This window comes from Chionomys nivalis, chromosome 11 (genome assembly GCF_950005125.1).
Source record: "Chionomys nivalis chromosome 11, mChiNiv1.1, whole genome shotgun sequence".
In the NCBI taxonomy this organism is placed as follows: Eukaryota; Metazoa; Chordata; class Mammalia; order Rodentia; family Cricetidae; genus Chionomys; species Chionomys nivalis.
Genome location: NC_080096.1, coordinates 36,201,517 through 36,222,501, shown reverse-complemented (window position 1 = coordinate 36,222,501; position 20,985 = coordinate 36,201,517). Strand labels below are relative to the sequence as shown.

Sequence of the window (20,985 nt, the reverse complement as noted above, 5' to 3'; positions counted from 1 at the left end):
CATATATGTAATATATGCAGATACATACATGCATTTGTCTGTGTGATTTGAGTGTGTGTTTAATACATATGTGATAAATTGTCTACAGGTATACACACATACATATTTATATCTTTGCATACATACATGCACACACAATGAGATATCATCATGTCCAATATCCTACATGGAGTTATCCTAAAGGCAGACTTTCTTTGTTAATTTCCTTTAAATAATGCTCAACAGTTTATAATTAATTTGTTTTCATCTTTGTTTACATTCCTCTTCTTTTTCTTCTTTTACTAATCCATAAGTATCAGGCTATCAAGTGTTTTATTGATTTGCTTCTTAATAATTGCTATTACCTGTTATATTGATATGGTATACAAATTGTATGAGTAGTTTGATAAAACAATCAAATATGGAGAGAGCAGGTTAAGATTTTCATGGCACTAATCTGGCTGTAAGTTGACTAGTTCATTTAAAGATAGATGCAAAGGCTCTTTTCCCGATATGTTGTGCTAAGAACTGCACCTCAAATTCGGCAAATAGATGGATCTAGAAAGCATCATATTGAGTGAGGTAATCCAGACACAGAAAGATAAGTATCGTATATACTCATTTATAAGTTGTAACAGGAGCGAGCAGGCCTGCTTTTGGTCCCAGCCACCTAGCTTACACCTGAAATAATCACACGAAAATTGTATTAATTAAATCACTGCCTGACCCATTAGCTCTAGCCTCTTATTGGCTAACTCTCACATCTTGATTAACCCATTTCTATTAAATCTGTTTATCACCATGTGACTGTGGCTTACCGGCAAGATTCTAACCTACATCTGTCTCAGGCAGGAGATTCATGGCGTCTGTCACTCTACCCTTCTTCCCAGCATTCAGTTGTCTACTCCGCCTACCTAAGTTCTGCCCTATCAAAAGGCCAAGGCAGTTTCTTTATTCAACCAATGAAAGCAACACATAGACAGAAGGACCTCCTACACCAATAAGTGGCTTTTAGACATAAAGCAAAGAAAATTTGCCAATAATTTATAAATCCCAGAGAACCTAGACAACAATGAGGACCCTGAGAGAGACGTACGTGGGTCTAATCTACATGGGAATTAGAAAAAGACAAGATCTCCTGAGTAAATTGGGAGCATGGGGACCATGGGAAAGGGTAGAAGGGGAGGGGAGAGGAAGAGAAGGAAGCAGAGAAAAAAATCTATATCTCAATAAAATCAATAATAAACCGAACTGCACCTCAAAGTGTCTGTAGTCTTCTGCCCTCGCCTAGATTCATTACTCTCAGGGCTTTCCTTGGAGACAGTGTATGATGAATAAATTCACAGACTATTTCTGTATCTAGGATGGAGATTTTCACAGAAATGCATCTATCATATCAAATATAGAAAGAATAAAAGATTATTTTTATGGGTAAATAGTGGTTGACTGATAAATACTCAGGTAGTAGAAAAACAGGATTTCAACAAGAAGAGAATTATGATGTGTGGAGCGTGCAGAGGGTTTATAGGAAGGGCACTGCTTTGAGGCTCCTGGTGGCATACAGGAAGAGAGAGACAGTAAGTCTGCAGAGGGAAAGTAGCATGGTGGATGTTGGAGTAAGTACAATGCTCTTGGAGAAAAGAGAAATTATCGTCAGTACAGCTTGTGTCTCCTTTGACAGTTTCTAGATTGTCAGACTTGATCTGCTCTTCTAGACAAATGAAATTCTCTCTTCTATGGAGACATAGTAATTAGCTTTTCTCATAAATCCTCTCCTTTTATCCCTATTTCTGTCTTACTGTCTACTCCATCCTGAACCAGTGTCCTTGTCCTTTCTGTGTGCAGCAGCACCTCTCTTGTATCTTGTAAGCTCTTATTTAATACATTGGTTCTCATTGAAGTGCACCTTCAGAGGGACATTTGAGTATTTATTAGTGCTATGTAGGAAAGTGATATTAATACTGTTATATAGGGAAAGTGGGTTTGTGTCTACTGAGCTGAGCTGACAGATGTTCTACAGAGAGTAGGGTGATTTGAAATAATGAAGATTTATTTCATATCACACGTGGCATTCCAACATGACATGTTATTTGTCTTATTGATTTTGGACATTCTGGCGAGTATAAGGTGGCATCTCAAAATAGTTTTAATTTTCATTTTTCTGATTAACGAAGTTGAACATTTTAAAGTATTTCTTAGCCATTCATGTTTCCTCTTTTGATTCCTGTTTAGATCTGGTCCCCATTTTTAATCAGGTTGTTTTCTTGATGTCTAGTTCTTTTTAGATCTTTATATATTTTTTAAAGATTTATTTATTTATTTATTTATTTATTTATTTATTTATTTATTTATTATGTATACAGTGTTCTGGCTGCATGTATGCCTGCAGACCAGAAGAGAGCACCAGATCTCATTATAGATAGCTGTGAGCCATCATGTAGTTGCTGGGAACTGAACTCAGGACCTTTGGAAAAGCAGCCAGTGCTCTTAACCTCTGATCCACCTCTCCAGCCCCAAGATCTTTATATATTTTTGATATTAGCCCTCTATCTTATGTGTAGTTAGTAAAAATATTTTACTGCTTTGTAGCCACTTTTCCTGAATGACAGTGTCCTTTGCTATAAAGAAGCCTTTCAGTTTCATGAAGTCCTGTTTATTAATTGTTCTTACTTCCAGTGCTAACAGTATTCTGTTCAGAAAGCTTTTTCCTATAGATCAGCCCCTTAATCTGGACTTTCTTTTAGTCCCTCTGCTTAATAGAAAGGTCTTACTGTCTTATTTCTTACAATGTCCAAAGTATTTTTCCATTTTGACCTTATATCTTTTGTGTTTTTTACTTTTTTCCTGATTCTGTATGTTTTAATTTCTGTTCTCAAAGCAGGTCTTTCCTGAGGACATTGCTTACTCCTTACCACCCCTTAGTTTATAAGATGTGAATGATAAAATTTATTTTTAGTATTGAACTTGATTTATAATACAGCATATATGCATATACATGTACACACATGATTAAATCTACTTAACATCTATCACTCACCTACCTTCTTGATAGAATGTTTAAGATCCTAGCACTTTTCACATATTAAGTATACGGTTAACTATAATCACCATGCTGTGCAACAGACCTGTGTGTATCCATCATCTTCTCTACTTGAAAATCCATCCTTTTTGGCCCCAGATAAGACCTAGGCAATAGTGGGGAGGGTGCCTGAACTGGCATTGCCCTGTATTCAGATTGATGAGTATCTTAAATATCACCATAGAACCTTCATCCAGCAACAGATGGAAACAGAGGCAGAGTCCTACATCGAAACACTGGACCGAGCTCCCAAAGTTCAGTTGAAGAGTAGAAGAAATGAGAATATGAGCAAAGAGGTCAAGACCATGAGGGGTTCATCCACTGAAGCAGTTTACCTGAGCTAATGGGAACTCACCAACTACAACTGGACTGGGAAGGGACAAGCATAGGACCAAGCTAGTCCCTCTGAATGCGGTTGACAGTTGTATGGCTGGAGTAGACTGCAAGGCCACTGACAATGGCACTGGGATTTATCTCTGCTGCATGTACTGGTTTTTTGGGATCGTAATTTCTTCGGATATATACCTTGCTCAGCCTAGATGTAGTGGGGAGGGCCTTCAACCTTTCAGAGGGCAAGGTGCCTTGCTCTCTCTTAGGATTGGAGGGGGTGGGATAAGAGGGTGTTTGGAGGCAGTGGGAGGAGGAGAGGGAGTTGGAATTTGGATTTTTAAAAATACAATAAAAGAAATAAAAACAAGTAATCAAAAAGAAACTCCATTCTTTTGATTGAAGACTTTCCCACCATCACCCTTGACAATTTCAATCCATACACTCTTTTTAAATGAGTTCTGCTTTTTCAGACTCTAGAGGTAAGTGAGGTTAGAGTCTTTCTGTATCTGTCTTCCTTAGATCAATGGCTTCTAGAATCATGTATTTTGTTGCAAGTATCAGGAGTTCATTACTTTTTAAGATCACATAATATTCCATTATATTTATCATATTTTCCCAATCTTCATCTGTTGATGGAAACAAATTGTGTACAAGCTCATTACTTCTTAGGAGCCTTTGCTAAATGCAGATAAAAGTATGTGCAACCCATGTTTCTCGCCAGCTGTTTCCTTAGAGACATAAGCTTGGAAGTTATGTGGTCTATTTTCCAACTTATCACAGGCAAGAGTTTTATTAATTTTTCTGCTCTTTTACATTAATCTTAACTTTTCTATCTGCAAACATCTGTTCCCTTGCTGCCTGTTCCCAAGGAATACATTAATGAATATTTAGCTTTATGTTAAGGCCAGTATATTAAAATATCAACTTCTAAATTGCTCAGAGTAATGCTATTTGTTGTACAAATAAGGCCCTAACTTCAGAAGCTAAATATAGTAGAGATTTAATTTTAAATTTTAACAAATATAAGGTGCTTCTAAACTTTTGCTTTATTTTATGCAATAACTCATTTTGGGTTTCCCTTACTCTGGGGCCTCACAGGCCCCTTTGTAAACAGAAAGAGGTCTCTGTTTTCTGAGAGCCTTTCTTGAAATGGACATTTGTCTGTGTTTTGCTAACAACAACTGGTCTCAGTTTCTCCACTGATGCAAAGATGCTTCTTAGCAACGTCCCTACTCTGGAGGAGGGCAAGATGAGTTGGAGTCGATGTCTAGTCACGTTCTTTGCATCTGAGGTATGAAAACGAGTTGTGATAGATGTCTAGTGCCTTCTGTTGCATTTTAGATATGAACACGAGTTATGGTGGATGTCTGTCTAGTGGCTTCCATTGCATTCTAGGCATGAACACGTGTTGTGGCAGATGCCTAGTGGCTTCCATTGCATTCTAGACATGAACACGTGTTGTGGCAGATGTCTGGTGGCTTCTGTTGCATTCTTTTTTTTTTCTGTTGCATTCTTGACATGAGCATGAGTTATAGCAAATGTTAAGTGGCTCCTGTGGCATTCTAGCCATGAACTTCTCTCTCCACTTTGACAAGGATTTTGTGACTGAAACTATCATGTAACAAAACTAGAAATCATCTCTACTCTTGTTGCTATTTCATAGTAATGTGGATATTAACAGAATTCCTGTGTATTTGGACTGTAATAATTATTAGGGACAATATACATAATATTTTGACATTCTGCTCATCAATTTTCTATTAAACTTTTTTGGACTTTATTTTATCTGATATGAATGTTTTGCCTTCCTGTACACCATTTGCATGTGTTGTGCTCATGAAAGTCAGAAGAGCATCAGATCCCATGGAACTGGAGTTAATAGTGGTTGTAAACCACCATGTGGATGCTGGGAACCAAACTTGGGTCCTCTGTAGGAGCAACAAGTAAGATAAATCCCTGAACATCTCTTCAGTTCCCAACTTTTATTATTATAGCAGACATCAGAGGCAATTACTTATAAAGAAACATATGATTCACAGTTAAAAGTTTATTCGTTCCATTGTTTTGGCAAGGTGGCATATGGTGGAAGCACATGGCAGAGAAAATCCACTCCCATCAGGATGCACGGTGCATGAGAGAGGTGCACTGAATTCTGCCATCTCTTAAAGACTTCCCAGTAGGCCCCACCCTTAATAATTTTACCACCTCCTGACTTTTTTTGAGGTTTAACTTTTTATCACATGGGTTTTTGCACAGCTTTTGAGAGTTAGATTATAGCAACTAAAAGCTAAAGGTTTTTGACATGATCAAGGAGAACTGAAAAAGCATCTCAGTAACATTGAGCTCTGTGGTCCTAATGTGTCATTGATGAAATTATGTCATTTAAAAATGAGCAGACAGTTGAAGATTATTAATGTTCAGTAAATAGCCTGCAACATAAAAGCCTTATTGCATAGGAAATGTTTAAATCTGTCTTAGAAGGAGCATGTAGCACATGAAAGTCTGTCAGTGTTGACTGATTATACTGGACATTGATTCAGATTATTGGTTGTTTTAAATTTAGGACTTGGATTTATGATGCTAAAAGGTCTGAGGTGAGCTCTTCAGGAGGCAGTTTGCCTGCAAAGCAAGCAAGCAGGCAAACAACAACCAAATCTGAACCACAAGCCAAGATCCAGCAGCAATCTGAGAAGTAACTTAGTAACTCATTCCTATTGCAATGAGAACAGCCTACATTGTCATTCTCTGGGCCTGGCTCAAAGATGAGTTTAGTAATTTACATTTGTTTACATAAATGTAACCTTCTCCTACAGACTCATAGAAAAATACCAGGGAGATACATAGTAGAACCATCAGCAATGCACCACCAACACATGAAAATATTACTAAAATGGTTATGCAGTCCTAGAAGCCTGTGCTTAGTTTTGGACTTAGTTTAACAAACAAGACTTATTTCACCATGGCAGCTACAAAGACCTCTGAGAAGAGGGCTGAAGGATCCGGAGGATCTTAGAGGAAGGTTCTATCTCTGCACTCAGGCTTTTAACTGTATCTTGAATCTATCGACTTTAGTGTCCATTGGGGTTGTCACTAGATGTCTCCCCCAATAGCTTTATGCTCTGATGACGTCAAGGGGAGTTTTTTGGGACACGATACAGAAAGGGAGGATACTGCCTTGACAGTAATATCTCTGGAAATAAAAAGTTAAGAGTTGATACTTACAGGGTTTGGAGTCATGAACATTTTAATGGAGAGCATTCAGTGGAGAATTTAATTGGTAACGTTTGTATATAAAATTTTAGGGTTAATAAACACAGGGTAGAGGTTTACCAGTCATAATAGGTGAGTAGTGAAGAAAAGGGTTCATCTGTTCTGAGAAGGGCATTGCTTGTCCGGACAAAGAGAAGAATCAGTATTATTTTGAGAAGGGTACCCAATTGATGATTGAGCCTTTTGCTTTTCAGGAAGATCATTATGGGAAGGCCCTGGGGTAAATACTGAAGCTATTCACAGGTTTACAGCCTTGTTTTCCTGGCTATAAGTTTGAGGGAGTCAGGAGAAGGTTATGTGAATGGAGGTGGGCCATAATTCCTCATGTAGTTAAGCCATATGGATGCGATTGTTCTAGGTTCTCTTATTTCATTAAGTTATAAGTTTCCCCCTTAATATGTTGCACATTGTGAGATCTACTGAACTAAACATGACAAACGCCAATTGCATCCACTTTTTTTCAACTCTTGTAATTTTGTGTCTTTATGTCTGAATAAAACTTTATTGTGTATATGCATCACATCTTCTTTATTCATCCTCTCATCTGTTAAGGACACGGGCTGATTCCCTAACATGGCCCTTGTGTCTCCAGGTATCTATTTCTGTGTTCTCCTCACTGTGAGGTCCCTGCTGAGCGTCCCTTAAAAGGATTCTTTTTCCTCTATTCCCATTCCATCCATCAGCATTTCTGATCTCCTTTCTTGTTTTACTTCGCCTGGTGGAATGTAATACTCCTCAGAATGATTCATATTTTATTTATGTATCTTGCTCTGTGTTTATGTCTTAAAGCTATTTATCCTTAATAGAATTCTACCTGTGTATGAGTTCCACAGTTGTACAAATTTGTTAATTTTTCTGTCTTGATTGATGTATCTGGCTGTTTCCAGAAGCCATGAGTGAAGATTAGATGGAGAACTTGAATTGTACCTGCTTGACCCTCATAGCTAAACTAAGCAATCGGTGGTTTATTCATTTGTGTTCTCTATTTTATATATGCCAGTCTAGATACTCATCACACCCCTACTTAAGTGGATGGGGGAAAGCCCAGGAGGCTCCAACCTCTACACAAAAAACTTCAGGCAACTAAATAATGCTCAGAGTAGGAGAAATAGAATTATCCAGTGACAAACACACCAATTAATTATCCAGATCAGTGATCAACAGACTGACTGATGATTTCATGTATTTAGGAATACACATGGAACAACAATTAATGAAAATGAGACCATAAATTTGAAAGAGAGCAAGGCGAGGGGTATATAGGCAAATTTAGTGGGAGGAAAATGGTGGAAATAGGATATAATTACAATTTCCCAAAAGAAAATAAATAATTAAAAATCAAAAATATATTGTATTCATTTTATAGTGTGTATGTATGTGTGTGTATGTGTGTATGTGTGCACATATAGATAGATACATATGCATTTTTTAAAACAGGTTATCAGGACACCACATGGGAGAGACTTTGAGGATCCCTTCGAAAGGTGTGAAGAATATCTGAGCCCAAGGCCATGTACCAAGCCCCAGCATTCTGCAAGGACCTTACTAGTCCATTCAGCACCCTCAACAGCACCAAAGCATTGTCAAAGCCCTGTGCTAAATAGAGGCTCTCTCAGAGAAAGGTAAGTGTAGTTTCTGTTTTTCTTCATTTTTTTTTCTTTCAGAACAGAAAGACTATGAGTTCAAGGCCAGCCTGGGATATACTTTTCATCTTTTGAATGTTTGGCATTAGAAACAGGGACCAGCATATTCATATAATGTAATTATTTATAAAATTAAATTTTAATTTTGAGGCTTTCTAAAATTGTTTGCTTGGAATAGATTATATATTATGTTGATATTTCTCCCTACTACAGTTCACTTGAAGTGAGTTTGTTAACCAGATCTGGACTCTATTCCTAATTAGTTAACGTAATTCTTAAAGTGAAAATCTGAATTGTGATAGGTTGTTTTAGTATACCCATTTTGGTGGAAGTTGCTTGTTTGTTTTTGGTTGCTCAGACCCTAAATAATCACATAGAAACTATATTATTTGCAATACTGTTTGTTCAAAGCTTAAACATCTTTTTATTTAGCTCTTATATCCTAAACTGACTCATCTCCATTAATCTGTGCATCACCGTGAGGTTGTAGCCTACCAGCAAAGTTTCAGCAGGCTCCTGCAGAGGCATCTGTCTCCTGTGGCAGCTACATGGCTTCTCTCTGACTCTGCCTACTCTCTCTATATATCTTTTTCAGCCTGTCTTTACTCTGTTTAGCCATTGCCTGAAAGCAGCTTCTTTATTAACCAATGGCAATAAAAGATGTTCACAGCATACATCACCTCCCATATCAGACCCATAGTGATTTATTATTATTGATTAACCCTAAGTATAGAAATATCCTAGGCTGAATTTTCTGATTAGTCTCAGTGGTGAAGCATGCATTGTTGTGTGGCATCTGGCTTCTCATTTACCTCCTGCCAGCAATCCAGTAGAATATAAACGGTAGGAAGAGTAAAGCACTCCCTCTAGGAATGCTTGCATCCAAGTCAGAAGGGTGGTTATATGTTGGCATGGAAAAAACCCCACCATTTTTATATAAGACAATTCTTTACCCATTTAAAAACTCTAGGTTATTTAAAAAACTTTTACAAAAATTGAAACTTGGGAGATACATTTTCAACACTTTGACTCTCACATTCCATGGTTAGAGATGGCATAAAAAAGAAGCCAGTGAATTCTTAAAACATATTAAGTTCATTCACCAGGCATAATTACAATTATTTCATTAGCTGTAGAGACAATATCAATAGTCTGGATGAAGAAGCTATCTTGAACAAGATTATGGCTGCTGCATTAAAACATTCTGTTCTGAACAGATTTATCTGTTTCTTCATTAGCTTTGTAAACATTTGGACTGGGAGAGGGAAGAGTGGAGGAGAGAATGTGAGTATATGTGTGATGCTGGCCTCTTGGTAGTGAGATGCAGAATATTTTTTAATTTACTTTGTTTTTTAGAATTTCATGCATGAGTGTTAAATTTACATCATTCCCCTTTCCTCACTCCGTTAGGCTCCTCCCATGTCTTTCCCTACCCCCTCTTAAATTCATGACCTCGTCTTCTATAATCATTATTGTTACATACACACACACACACACACACACACACACACACGTACATATATGTACTGGATCCGTTTAGTATTGCTCATGTATACATGTGTTTAGGTCTTGGAATTATGTAATCTATAGGGGTCTCTTTTCTAGAGAAATCTGATTTTCCTTCCCCTTAGTGGCCACTGATTTCCTGTAACTCTCATCTGGGGTTGGGGTCTCTGGAAATGTCCCGCTTTCATGTTCATGTTTCCCAGGGCTGTCATTATGTAGGTCTTGTTTATGCAGCCATATTTCTGAGATTTCATGTGCGCATCATCCTTTCATGTCTAGAAGACACTATCTTGCAGTAGGCATCCTGGTGTTCTGACTCTTAAGGTCTTTTCACTCCCTCTTCAGGGGTTGTGTTGTAGATGTACCAATTGGAGCCACACACCTTGCTATCACTTGTTCTCTACATTTTGATGAATTTTGATCGATGCCATTTCTAGTTGATTAGAATCATGTCTAAGAGGAATGGTATTGTGATATAGGAGAGTTCTCACATGGTGTATGTTTGCATGCATACACGCATTTGCACACACACACACACACACAGACCTGAGTTATTTTATTTGTGTATACAATGTTAACTGTCTGTAAATTTTTTATTGAATATAGCTAAAATTAGCTGTCCAATTATATTTCAGTGGAAGAAATACCTTAATAATAAGTGTAACTATTTACATTCTTTCTCTTCCATCTTCCCTCAAGTCTTAGTGAAACCTGGTTTCACTCTGTAACCTCAGCTGTCCTGGAAATTGCTATGTAGACCAGACTGACCTTACCTTGTGCTGATTCTCCTGTGTCTGCCTAAGGAGAGTTAGGATAATTTACTTTCATGCCAAATAAATGTGGTTAAGCTTTTTGCTAAAATAAAATAAGTGCTCTTAATATTCAAAATTGACTGTTTTACTTTTGATTCAGTGAAAATAAGGCGCATTTAAAATAAATAGTGAATTAGTTTGAACTCATGTATTTAATCTATAAAGAAGGACATACCCGTAGCATTCAATTCATATTACTAGGAGCAAATCGTTTTATTCTTTCCAGGACTCAGTAGTCCTCTTTAAATGGATGGTGCTCTGAGGTTTGGTGTTTCTAGGTCACTAGCGATGCATTTGCAGGTGTTTACACAATCCATTGTAGTCATGACACAGTTGTAAGTGAAAGTGAAACCAATGTGCATTGTCTATCCCAGGTCAAAGTCTTGTCTAGAAGTTGTATGTCAGAGGCACAGCGTCAGAAGTTTATATGTATAGTACTCATTAAAATTACATTTTCTCTGAGATTACAGTATAAGATGCTAACTCTTTGATCATGGTTTATAATAAACAGATTTTTAAAATGTTATCAGTTTATGCCAATGAATTCTTGTTTTAGTCCAAATGCTTTTTTCTTTTTACCCACTTAAAAAATACCTCCAGAAATTTCCACGCCATAAAATGGTTTCAATTTTGATTGTATTTCAGGAGCACATTTTTTCTAAGTATAAATATTAATATTATGACCCAGATTTGTTTTACACTTTACAATGTTGCTAAAATCAGGCTTAGATATTAGCATACCTAATTAAAAGGGAATTGGTGCCCTTTTAAATCATTCTAAGTTTTTTCTTTTGTAAATCATATTAAAGATTGTGAGGCAAGCATTCCTTACGCCATAGCACAGACTAGTGGATCTAGATGCTCATAGTGCCATTGGGAGGCTCTGGAGTTGCACAGTTGGATCTTAGCGTTCCACAATGGGCTTCATGCACTCAAATAATTGTTCTACCAACCCACCGGCATAGGTGAAACTAGTTTTCCTTTTGTCTATGTGAGAGATTGTTTGGGATTATCTATTAAATTGATTGTCTATTGATTATGTCATTTAAAGTATACCATTTAAACATCCACCTATTTAATAACTTATACTTTGTGTAATAGTGTAATATTCTAATTTTGTAAGTAAGAACAAGCTGAGAACAAAAAGGGAACCAGATTTAAGTAATGCATTAACACATTATTTTTTATAGGGGAATTATCAATAACACTTTAAATACATGCATTATAATTAAGGGAATCAGGAACTTTTCAGGATGACCTGAATAAAATAAGATAGAATAGCTTAATTATATGAATGTCACTTTTGAATTAAAGAAGAGCAGAATGAAAAGATGTTTTATTTCTTCTCTGACATTTTAAATCCCAATGTGCAGACTTTAATTAAATTTATAATTTTCTCATCTATATTTAAATACTTCATTCCTTTAAAAGTTTGATTCTCATAGCGGATAGAGAGGTGATATACCTTTGTTGAGATGGGACCATTTTGTTCCTATTCGGAAATGGAATATTTCAGAATAATTCCCATTCTGAGTGGAAATGGAAATATGAGTAGATTCTAGGTATTTTTTTTCATTTCACACACACACACACATTGCTTATTTCATAAAATTTGTGGGTTGTAACTTCCTGTTTCTTCCACATAGTTTTAGGGGATATCATTTATTAGAAAATAAGTGTTAATTTTAATGGCAATGTACATGGAATTATTCTTCTGATGCGAGCATCTACATCTTTATGTAGAGATAAGTGCTAAAGAGTGATGTGTCAAAATCATTAGAGTGGTCAGATATGTAGGTACTGTCTCCCAAATACATGTCAAAGTTAATTATTAAGACTATTTTTAGACCTTGCAGAAAATTGATAGGGCAGCTGAGAATGAGTGCGTGAATGAGCTATTTCTCCTCATTGCTGGCCAGGGGGAGAAACTATATTATTTGGAGGTTATGAAGTTTGGGGAAAGTTTTGTTTCTTTCCTCTCTTTAAGAGCTACTCTTCTTTATGCGCACAGGTTCCACTCTGACTGGTGTTCACCTTCAAACTGCGATGAGATCCACGACCGGGTCAAGGACGTCCTGAAATCCCATCAGGCTCACGCAAGGCATATCTGCGTTAGTTCCTAGTGTTTTTTCTTTTTAATAATATAGTTCTTATTTTATTAAATAGGCTCCCCAAACCAGTCAAGGTGCTTACAGGTTGTGATTCTTAGTTATGCGGAAGGAAAATACATTCTCTGAAGGTATTGCTGGGTTTACTAGAAGTCACATAACTAACTTCCTGCTTAGCCAGAGTCATGCAGAATGCCTTTTGATTATTATCTTTATGTATTTTATTACATTTATTTATCTGTTTATTTCTTTAGTGAGTGTGTATGTATGTGTGTGCATGATCACATGCATACATGTACAGTGATACATGTAAGGCAGAGAACCACTTTGGTGGAATCACATCCATCAATTATCTCCTTGAACCATGTGTGTTCTGATTTTGTTCAGGGCAGAGTGAGGTCATCAGGGCTGGGAGTGAGTGCCTTTACTTGCCAAGTCATCTTGGGGACTTAAGAGTTTTTTTTTGTTTCATGTTTTACTATTATACTAGATATTTAACATTGATCTTCTGAACTATAAGAATTTTTAGTCATTATCTTATAAAACATCACAGAAGAATTACTTCATAATAATGATTTCAAAGTTCTCATATTGTTGGAAGTCTTTTTTTGTGACCCAGTGAGAAAATTCCCATCTGGGGAAGGTGTATTTGGTTCTCTACAAATCAGTTCTTAAGCTGACCTACACGTCAATAAATATACAGAAGAGAGAAGAGCAGGTCAGGGTTTAGCTTCATTTTAGGGAAGAAGATTATACAATATTTTCTGAGATAAAGTATACAAATGTGTTTATATTTGTGGTAACTTGGAGTCATAACAGTATAATATTTTTGTGTTAGGTTTTTGGATTTTATTCACTAATCTGAAGCAATCACTTGTCGTAGTTTGTATTTATCAAGTCATTAGTTTTCTTTCACAAAAGTAAAAATATTGCATTTTAATTAGTATTGTTGTAGCTTTTGCTTAGATTAAAATTTATATTTCTTTTTCCTTTTTACCACTTCAATTATTCAATTTTTAAAAACTATTGTGTTTTGGCCTATTGCTCTAACATGCACACAGGACAAATTATTTGTTTGCTGACTTCTCTAATAGTATTGCGATGGGAAATGTTGAGCTTTTTGTATGTTTATTATAACATGTTATTTCTACATTCCCTAATAATTTGCTATACCCTAGAATGTAGTACTATCTAAAAATGTACATTTCTACATTGCTAAAACACAAGAATTCATTGCTGTCTGTAAGGTAGCAATTATCTGTTTTAGGTTCATATCTATCCTGCTCCTCATCATCTAGAAGCAGCGAGAAACAGGCTTTAAATTGGAATCTATAGTATTTCCAGCAGTATCAGATTGAAAGTTTAATCCTACCAAAATATATGTGGTCTGGGTGTGGTGCGAAGGGGCAAACGTAGATGAAGAAGAGTAGAGCAGAGAAATGTGCGGCTCTGACAGAGCGGAAGATTAAGTATTTGAAAGCTAATGAGCTTTAGAACCCATGATGTAATGACTTCTCTTCTTTTTGGTGCTGAGTCCTGTGCACACACCAGGCAGATGCTCTGCCAGGGAGCTGCGTTCCCAGGCCATTTGTTGTTAACTTTTAAAATGTTTTATTTCTATTTTATGTAAGAGCATTTTGCCTGAATGTATGCATTTATATCATGTATGTGTCTGGTGCCCACAGAGAGCAGGAAGGGGCACTGAATACCCTGGAACTGGAGTTCCAGAGGGTTGTAAGCCACTGTTTGGGTGCTGGGAACTGAACTCGGCTCTCTCTGAGAGGAGCAAGTGTTTTAAGTGTTGAGCCATCTCTCCAGCTAATTTTTGGTGTCTTAAAGCCCCAGCATACTTTTAAAAACCAAATATTGACAAGCATATTCTAAAAGACACATAGAAAAGAGAACTTATAAAATCAGAAGAAGAATCAATAATATGACTCAGAATATAAAGGTGCTTGCTGCCAAACTGATGACCCGACTTTGCTCCCTAAGAACTCATATAGTTGAAGGTGACAACCTATTCCAGACATGTGTTGTGGCACATGTGTACATGAGCGCACATGTACACACATAGGCACATGCATACGTGCATTTAAATTATTTTTAACAATCTTGCACATGTATACAATGAAATATGGTCATATCTGCCTCTTATTTCCCTCTCTTACCACTATCACATGTCTCCAGCATAACTCCTTCCAATCTCTTGTCTATGCCTTAAAAAAATAACTCACTAAGTCTACTTTTGTGTGTGCTCTGCATTGGAGCATGGGAAACCTTCTTGTGGCTACATCTTCAAAGAATATTGATTCCCCAACAACTCTCCATGACCAATGAAAAATTTTTCTGAAAAGAACAAATGTGTAAGCCTTGCCATCTGGCCTCGGCAGTTTGCTGTGTTGAGGACAGTGTAGCATTCACTAAAGCCACAGACATCAAATGAGTAGAACAGAGGTCCCACAAATTGACCCACACAAATGCTATCGCTGGTATGTGAAAAAGGTGCAAAACCAATTCAGTGGAGCCCCCGGAAGTTCTTGTCCCTGCTCCCCAGTGTTGAGATTACAGGTGTGCCACCACTCCTGGTGTTGCTTACACTGGTAGTGGGGTTGAACTTGTGTCCTCTGGCTATTAAGGCAGGCAGTCTCCCCACCCAATGCCTTGTATTTTTGTCTTTGGAACAAATGGTTCTGTGTGAAAATAAAACCAAAGCAACCCAACAGCAACAAAAAAGAAAGCTCCCTTGGTCCATGTTTCACAACAGATAAAAGGACCTTATTATTACAGCACCTTCAAAGGAAAGCATGGAGAAAATATGGACAGTTCAAATTTGGCAAGGAATTTTTTTGACATGACACAATCCATACCAGATAAAAGCAAATTAAATTTGATCTCATAAAGTTTATAGATGTTTGCCTCATGAACGGCACTGCTAGAAGAATGGAAAGCCTTAGTCTGGGTGAAAAAAATTTCAACAGGGCCTGGATTTGATCCCCAGACCCATGAGGTGTGGAGTGGAGGAGCAGGGACTAGTCCAAGCTCACATCACAAGTGATCATCATGTTCTCTTTAGTGTCTTGTGGCGTGAAGGGTTCTCGGTGATGTTGTGACCTCAGTCTAACTTAAGAAAAAACATCTGTACTGAAAGACTGCTTTTAAAACATGCACGCGCTGGGTTAGAGAGTGGCTCAACAGGCTAGTCTCACAACCCAAATATAAACTACCCGAGCAATATTCTTACAATTGGCAAGTAATTGGTCATAGATAAGGAGACATGCTGACTAAATGCTATGGGTATTCTGTACTGAACCCTGTAAGAGCAGAAGGGCATTGTCGAGAAAACTAGAGATTTAAATACAGTGTGTCGGTGCTGTGCTGATGAGAGAGTCGTAGCTTTGCTGGTTATCTCAGATGTGCACGCGAAGAGACCCTTATTGAAAGAGGGCACTTCTGTGTATGTTTCTATATCCTTTTTGCAACTTTTCAGTGATTTTAAAATTGTGTTCCAAATTTTAAGCAGTAAAACGTTATTGAGAGTTTCATTTCAGTCCTCTCAATTTTAGCAAGAGTTGGTGTGATTCCAGGTTTCCTTTCCTCTCACAAGAAGGAAATTCTTCTGCTTGCTCAGCATGGAACTCGCTCACTTTCTTCTCCTTTGGCAGGATTTCTGCTTTAGTGCCTCCCTCATTCTGCAATTTCCAGTGCTCATCATGGAGGGGACAGTAAGCTCCTTGTTGCACCCATGGAGTCTCACTGCAGTTTGCTTCCTAGGTCTTTAATTTTGTCTGTCTAGCACAGGGGTTCTGTCCTCCAGAGGTGGAACTGTTGAGCAAAGCAGAGAGTCTTGGCTTTTGTTCTGTGCTCAAAAGCCACAGATGCTCCCAGCAGAAAGCCGGCTGTGGACCATGATTAGTTCATCTCTTCGGGGTGAGCTCCTCACCGCAATTCACGTTGTTTGAGCAGCTGTCTGATGCTTTTAAGTAGCAGAAGAGTTAATGTAGTCAGTCTACTTCATCCTCCTATTGGGAAGTAGGAGACAATCACTTTACTTTTTAAAATTAATTTTTTATTTGCCTCTGGCTTGACTTACTGCGATGTAAAATAATGTTGCTCATGTTGGCTTATGCTAGGCGCTAACTTCAATAGAGTCCAATAGCAAATGGAGCACAAACTTATAATTAGGCAACGTTTCCTGCCCACGTTCATTCATAAAGCGTCCTCTCCCCGAGCGGCTGTGTGCTCTGCACAGCACTGTACAAAGCTCAGAGGCTTTTCTCGTGAAATCACATTTTCTTCCTGTAAGGAGCATAGAGTATTTTAATAAACCACCGAATGAATATGGAACAGTAAAAAAACAGTGTGCTACAGCATGCAGTTAAGTGTTTGAATAAGAAGCATAATCATGGATTATTTTACTCTCAGAGAAAAACTGAAATTGGCAAACAGAAAGTAATATTTATTAGAGGCTAGGCGCTGTGCCTACGTTAGTCTATTTTTCCTTTCAGGAATCTTGTAAATCATTATTAGGCAATATGTAGTATTTCAAAGAAAGGAAGCTGACACTCAGGAAGATTAGTGACATGGATAAGGTTACACAGCCACTGTAGATGCTTTTAACCAGGATTTGAATTCAGGAGACATCCTTAATTTTGACTACTCCATTAGTTGGTGATGAGTTCTAAGTACAGCCATATACACATGAGCCCAGAGATGTGGTTACACTTAAGCACATGAAAATATATTCCATCAGGAGTCATCGATGTGTACATGCTCAGGAAGTCAGTGTGATCACAGCAGACATGGCTGCCGATTGCTTGTTGTATCAGCATTTTCTCCCCCGTTTTTGGTAAGGAAATTAGGTTGGTAACAGTGAGTGGGATGTTGGTTTAAGGTAAGAATTAGAGTTTTGAATGAGACCTACCAAAGCAGTGTGATGGAGGAATCAATTGGAAAAGATGTGTGATTTGCCAGGAAAGATTGCAGTTTGGATCTGATAGTCTGAAATTCAAATACCTATTGAGTTGGAATTTATTGTATCACCACTTCATGCCAGGCACTGAACCAAGTGATATTTTATGCCAACTTTGAAAAGAGACTTTTGTCAAAGATATTTCTATAATTCCTTCATAGATGCTATAGGTTTTTGTATATTTAGTATATGTAACATGTTTAGAAGGAAAGCCATGTGCATTAAGAATTTAGTAAACCTTGTTCTTTAAAATCATACACCTCCTAACTGGTCTGCAACTTCCAGTGCTGCATAAACTCAGGCCCTCTGGAACCCAGCAGTGTGAAGCAGTGATGTTCCCCAGATGGGCCAAACCCTGCCGTTGCCTCTGCATTCTCTCATTTGACACCTATGTCCCCTCCCCTCTATACCCAAAGGAAGCCTGAAGTAGAGGCTAAAAGAGATAAATGTATAGCTGGAGAGTTGGCTCAATGGCCAAGAGAACTTGTTGCTCTTGAAGATGACCTGGGTTCAGTTCTCAGCACCCACATCATGGTTAACATCCATTCGTAACTCCTGTTCCAGGGTGGATCCAATGCCTTCTTTTGACCTCCAAGGGTACCAGACACACACATACCAAATATACGTGCAGGCAAGTAAAACATGCACATATGATAAGTCTTAAAATCATTGGGAAGGGGCAATGGATGAAGAGAGAGAAGAGGGAGAGAGAGAGAGAGATCTCCAAGGTAAAGTGTAAATCTCCAGAAGATCCACAATGCTGTCTGCTAACCCTGAGCCTTCAAGGAGGAGCTAAAGCCACAAAAGGCCTTGAACTAAGTGCAAAGAAGGGAGGAAAGATTCCTGAAGAGAGGAAAGAAAAAATTCCCACAGAACACAGAGCTGCCGAAACAGAGCAGGCACAGACAGCTGGAGTACTGCAGATGCCAAGGGGAAGGTGCAGATTTTATAGCTGAACTCATACACGGTGCAAATTGAAACACTGTTTTATCAAGCTTTATAAAGATGCAGAATTTGGTGTTTTAAAGCTCTTTTAGCCCAGAGAACATTTCATTCATTATTTTGGAAGGATGGCATATGTCACTAAGAGAATGTCTCCCAAGCCTGCCCGATATGGGGAAAATACCTTTCCCTGGTTGTTTTTAAAGTCTCCCAGATTTCCCTGAAAGTGCTCCATTAGCTTGATTGTTTAAGTTTTTGTTGTTGTTGTTTTGTTTTTTATTTTTTATTCTTTTGGTTTTTCGAGACAGGATTTTTCCAAAGCTTTGGACCCTGTCATGGAATTAGCTCTTTAGACCAGGCTGGCCTTGAGTTCACAGAAATCCACCCACCTCTGCCTCCTGAGTGCTGGATTTAAAGGCAGGTGCCACCACCACCTGGCAATTGTTTAAGCTTTGATGCTGTTTCTACATTTGGTTCATCATACTTTTAAGCTTTCTATTGTAAGTTTTTCTTTACCCCTGAGTTACTTAAGAATATGTTTGAGTACCAAGCTCTCTTTAAAAGTAGAGGCATAGAGGTGGTTTTTGTTTTGAGAAAGGTTATCTCGGTGTAACAATCTTGGTTGTCCTGGAACTCACTTTGTAGACCAGGCTGGCCCCAAACTCGGAGATCTGCCTGACTCTGCCTCCCAAGTGCTAGGATTAAAGGCGTGCACCACTACTGCCCGGTGAGTCGTCCTTTTTGTACATTTTTAAAAAGTTTTATGTATGTGTGCATGCGAGTGCATGTGAGTGTGAGTGTGAGTGCGTGTGAGTGCACATGAGTGTGAGTGCATGTGTGTGCACGAGAGTGCGAGTGCATGTGAGTGTGAGGTCATTGTTGGGGGGGTATGCATGGAGATCAGAAGACAGGTAGCAAGCTCTGGTTCTCCTTCCACCATGTTAGTTCCCAGGATCAACCCAGGCCTTCAGGCTTGACAGCAGGTCCATTTCTCAGTGAGCCATCCTATTGCCCTCACTTCCCTTGCTATCGCATGCTGTGCTAACCCATTTTCACAGCCGGCACATTTGAAGCACCATCCTTTATCAGTATCTTTGCAGCAGGAGTACCTCTCTAGGTGTAGCCTGACTTTCCTGCTGCAGCTCCGCAGTCACCCCCACCTTCTCTGTGGTCAGTACTTATGTGATCATCGTTCACTTGAGTATGCCCTGTAGTGTGGCCTCCCTGGAGGTGAAGTAACCCGTGCGCGTTTGCCCACCTTCTGTGGAAGTCCATTTATTTTATGTCATTTTCAGGACACTTTATGTTTGTAGAAGGTCAAGTTGGTGCTTTTCTTTTTAGCATAATATCCTCTTTCTCTCTCCTCTGTCCTCCCTCCTCTCTTCCTTCCCTCCTCCCCACTCTCTCCTTCCCAGTCTTCTTCCCTCCCTCATTACATTGCCAAGACATATTAAGTGGATTACAAAGCTATACGAATTTTCTATTTTCAGTGGCACTGACCAGATTTGAACAGGAAAAAAAACCCTTTCTTTTATTCTCTAGTTATTACAGTCTTAGGTCATGGGCTTGTTCCTTTAAGATGATGGTCACTAGCTGTCCAAGCCAACAGTGTAAAGGCCCTTCTTTGGGACTACTGTCATTTGTTTAACTTTAAATTATTCCTCTTAATAAGCTATCTTCCATTTTTTATGTTCATGTTTATGGGTGTTTTACCTGCATGTTAGTCTGTGCACATGCCTGGTGCCCTTGGATGCCAGAATTGGGTACTGGGTTCACTGAAACTGGAATTAGAGACAGTTTTGAGCTGCTGAATAGGTCCTGGGAATAAAACCCGAGTTCTCTGGATGAACAGCAAGTATTCTTTAACTGCCAGGTCTCTCCTTCCCGTTAGGACCCCATCGTGTTGTTTCTTTTAATGCTCTCCCACCACAAGGACTGACCATAGTGCCCTCAGTGGTGGACTTACAACTTACTCCTGGAGGGTCCTTTTGTGTGAGCTACTTCCCATTAAGACCCCCTCATGTTGTTTTTGGCCAGGGTGGGAACCTCTTTAGGCTGTTCTCCAAGTCTTTTAAGCTCATCTGGAGTATTTCCTTACTCATTTCTCAAGGGCACAAACAATGGTTGGAGTAATGGTATAACACCCAAGTCCTTACTGATTTTGTTAGTAAAATACTCTCAGGAAAAAAAAATCAAGCTATTACCAAAGAAGAAATTGTTGAGAATAGTTCATTTTCTTATAAGTGTATTCCACATTTTCTCGTTCTCCATTTTTTTCATGGTTTTGGTGTTCTGTGTGTTCTTCAGGTATGTTCCAGAAAATGCTAAACACTCTCCTTTGTTATCC

The 20,985-nt window shown here is 38.3% G+C and overlaps 1 protein-coding gene across 4 annotated transcripts in view; it reads left to right on the top strand.

Annotated features, from left to right (window-relative positions):
* The window catches only part of Spata6 (spermatogenesis associated 6), a 90,506-nt gene that overhangs the window by 54,888 nt on the left and 14,633 nt on the right, over positions 1-20,985 (top strand). For all 4 annotated transcript variants that reach the window (XM_057784296.1, XM_057784295.1, XM_057784294.1 and 1 more), the window contains 2 exons: positions 8,096-8,280; positions 12,631-12,730. In XM_057784296.1, the coding sequence (XP_057640279.1) occupies positions 8,096-8,280; positions 12,631-12,730 (285 nt within the window). The remainder of the gene's footprint in view (positions 1-8,095; positions 8,281-12,630; positions 12,731-20,985) is intronic.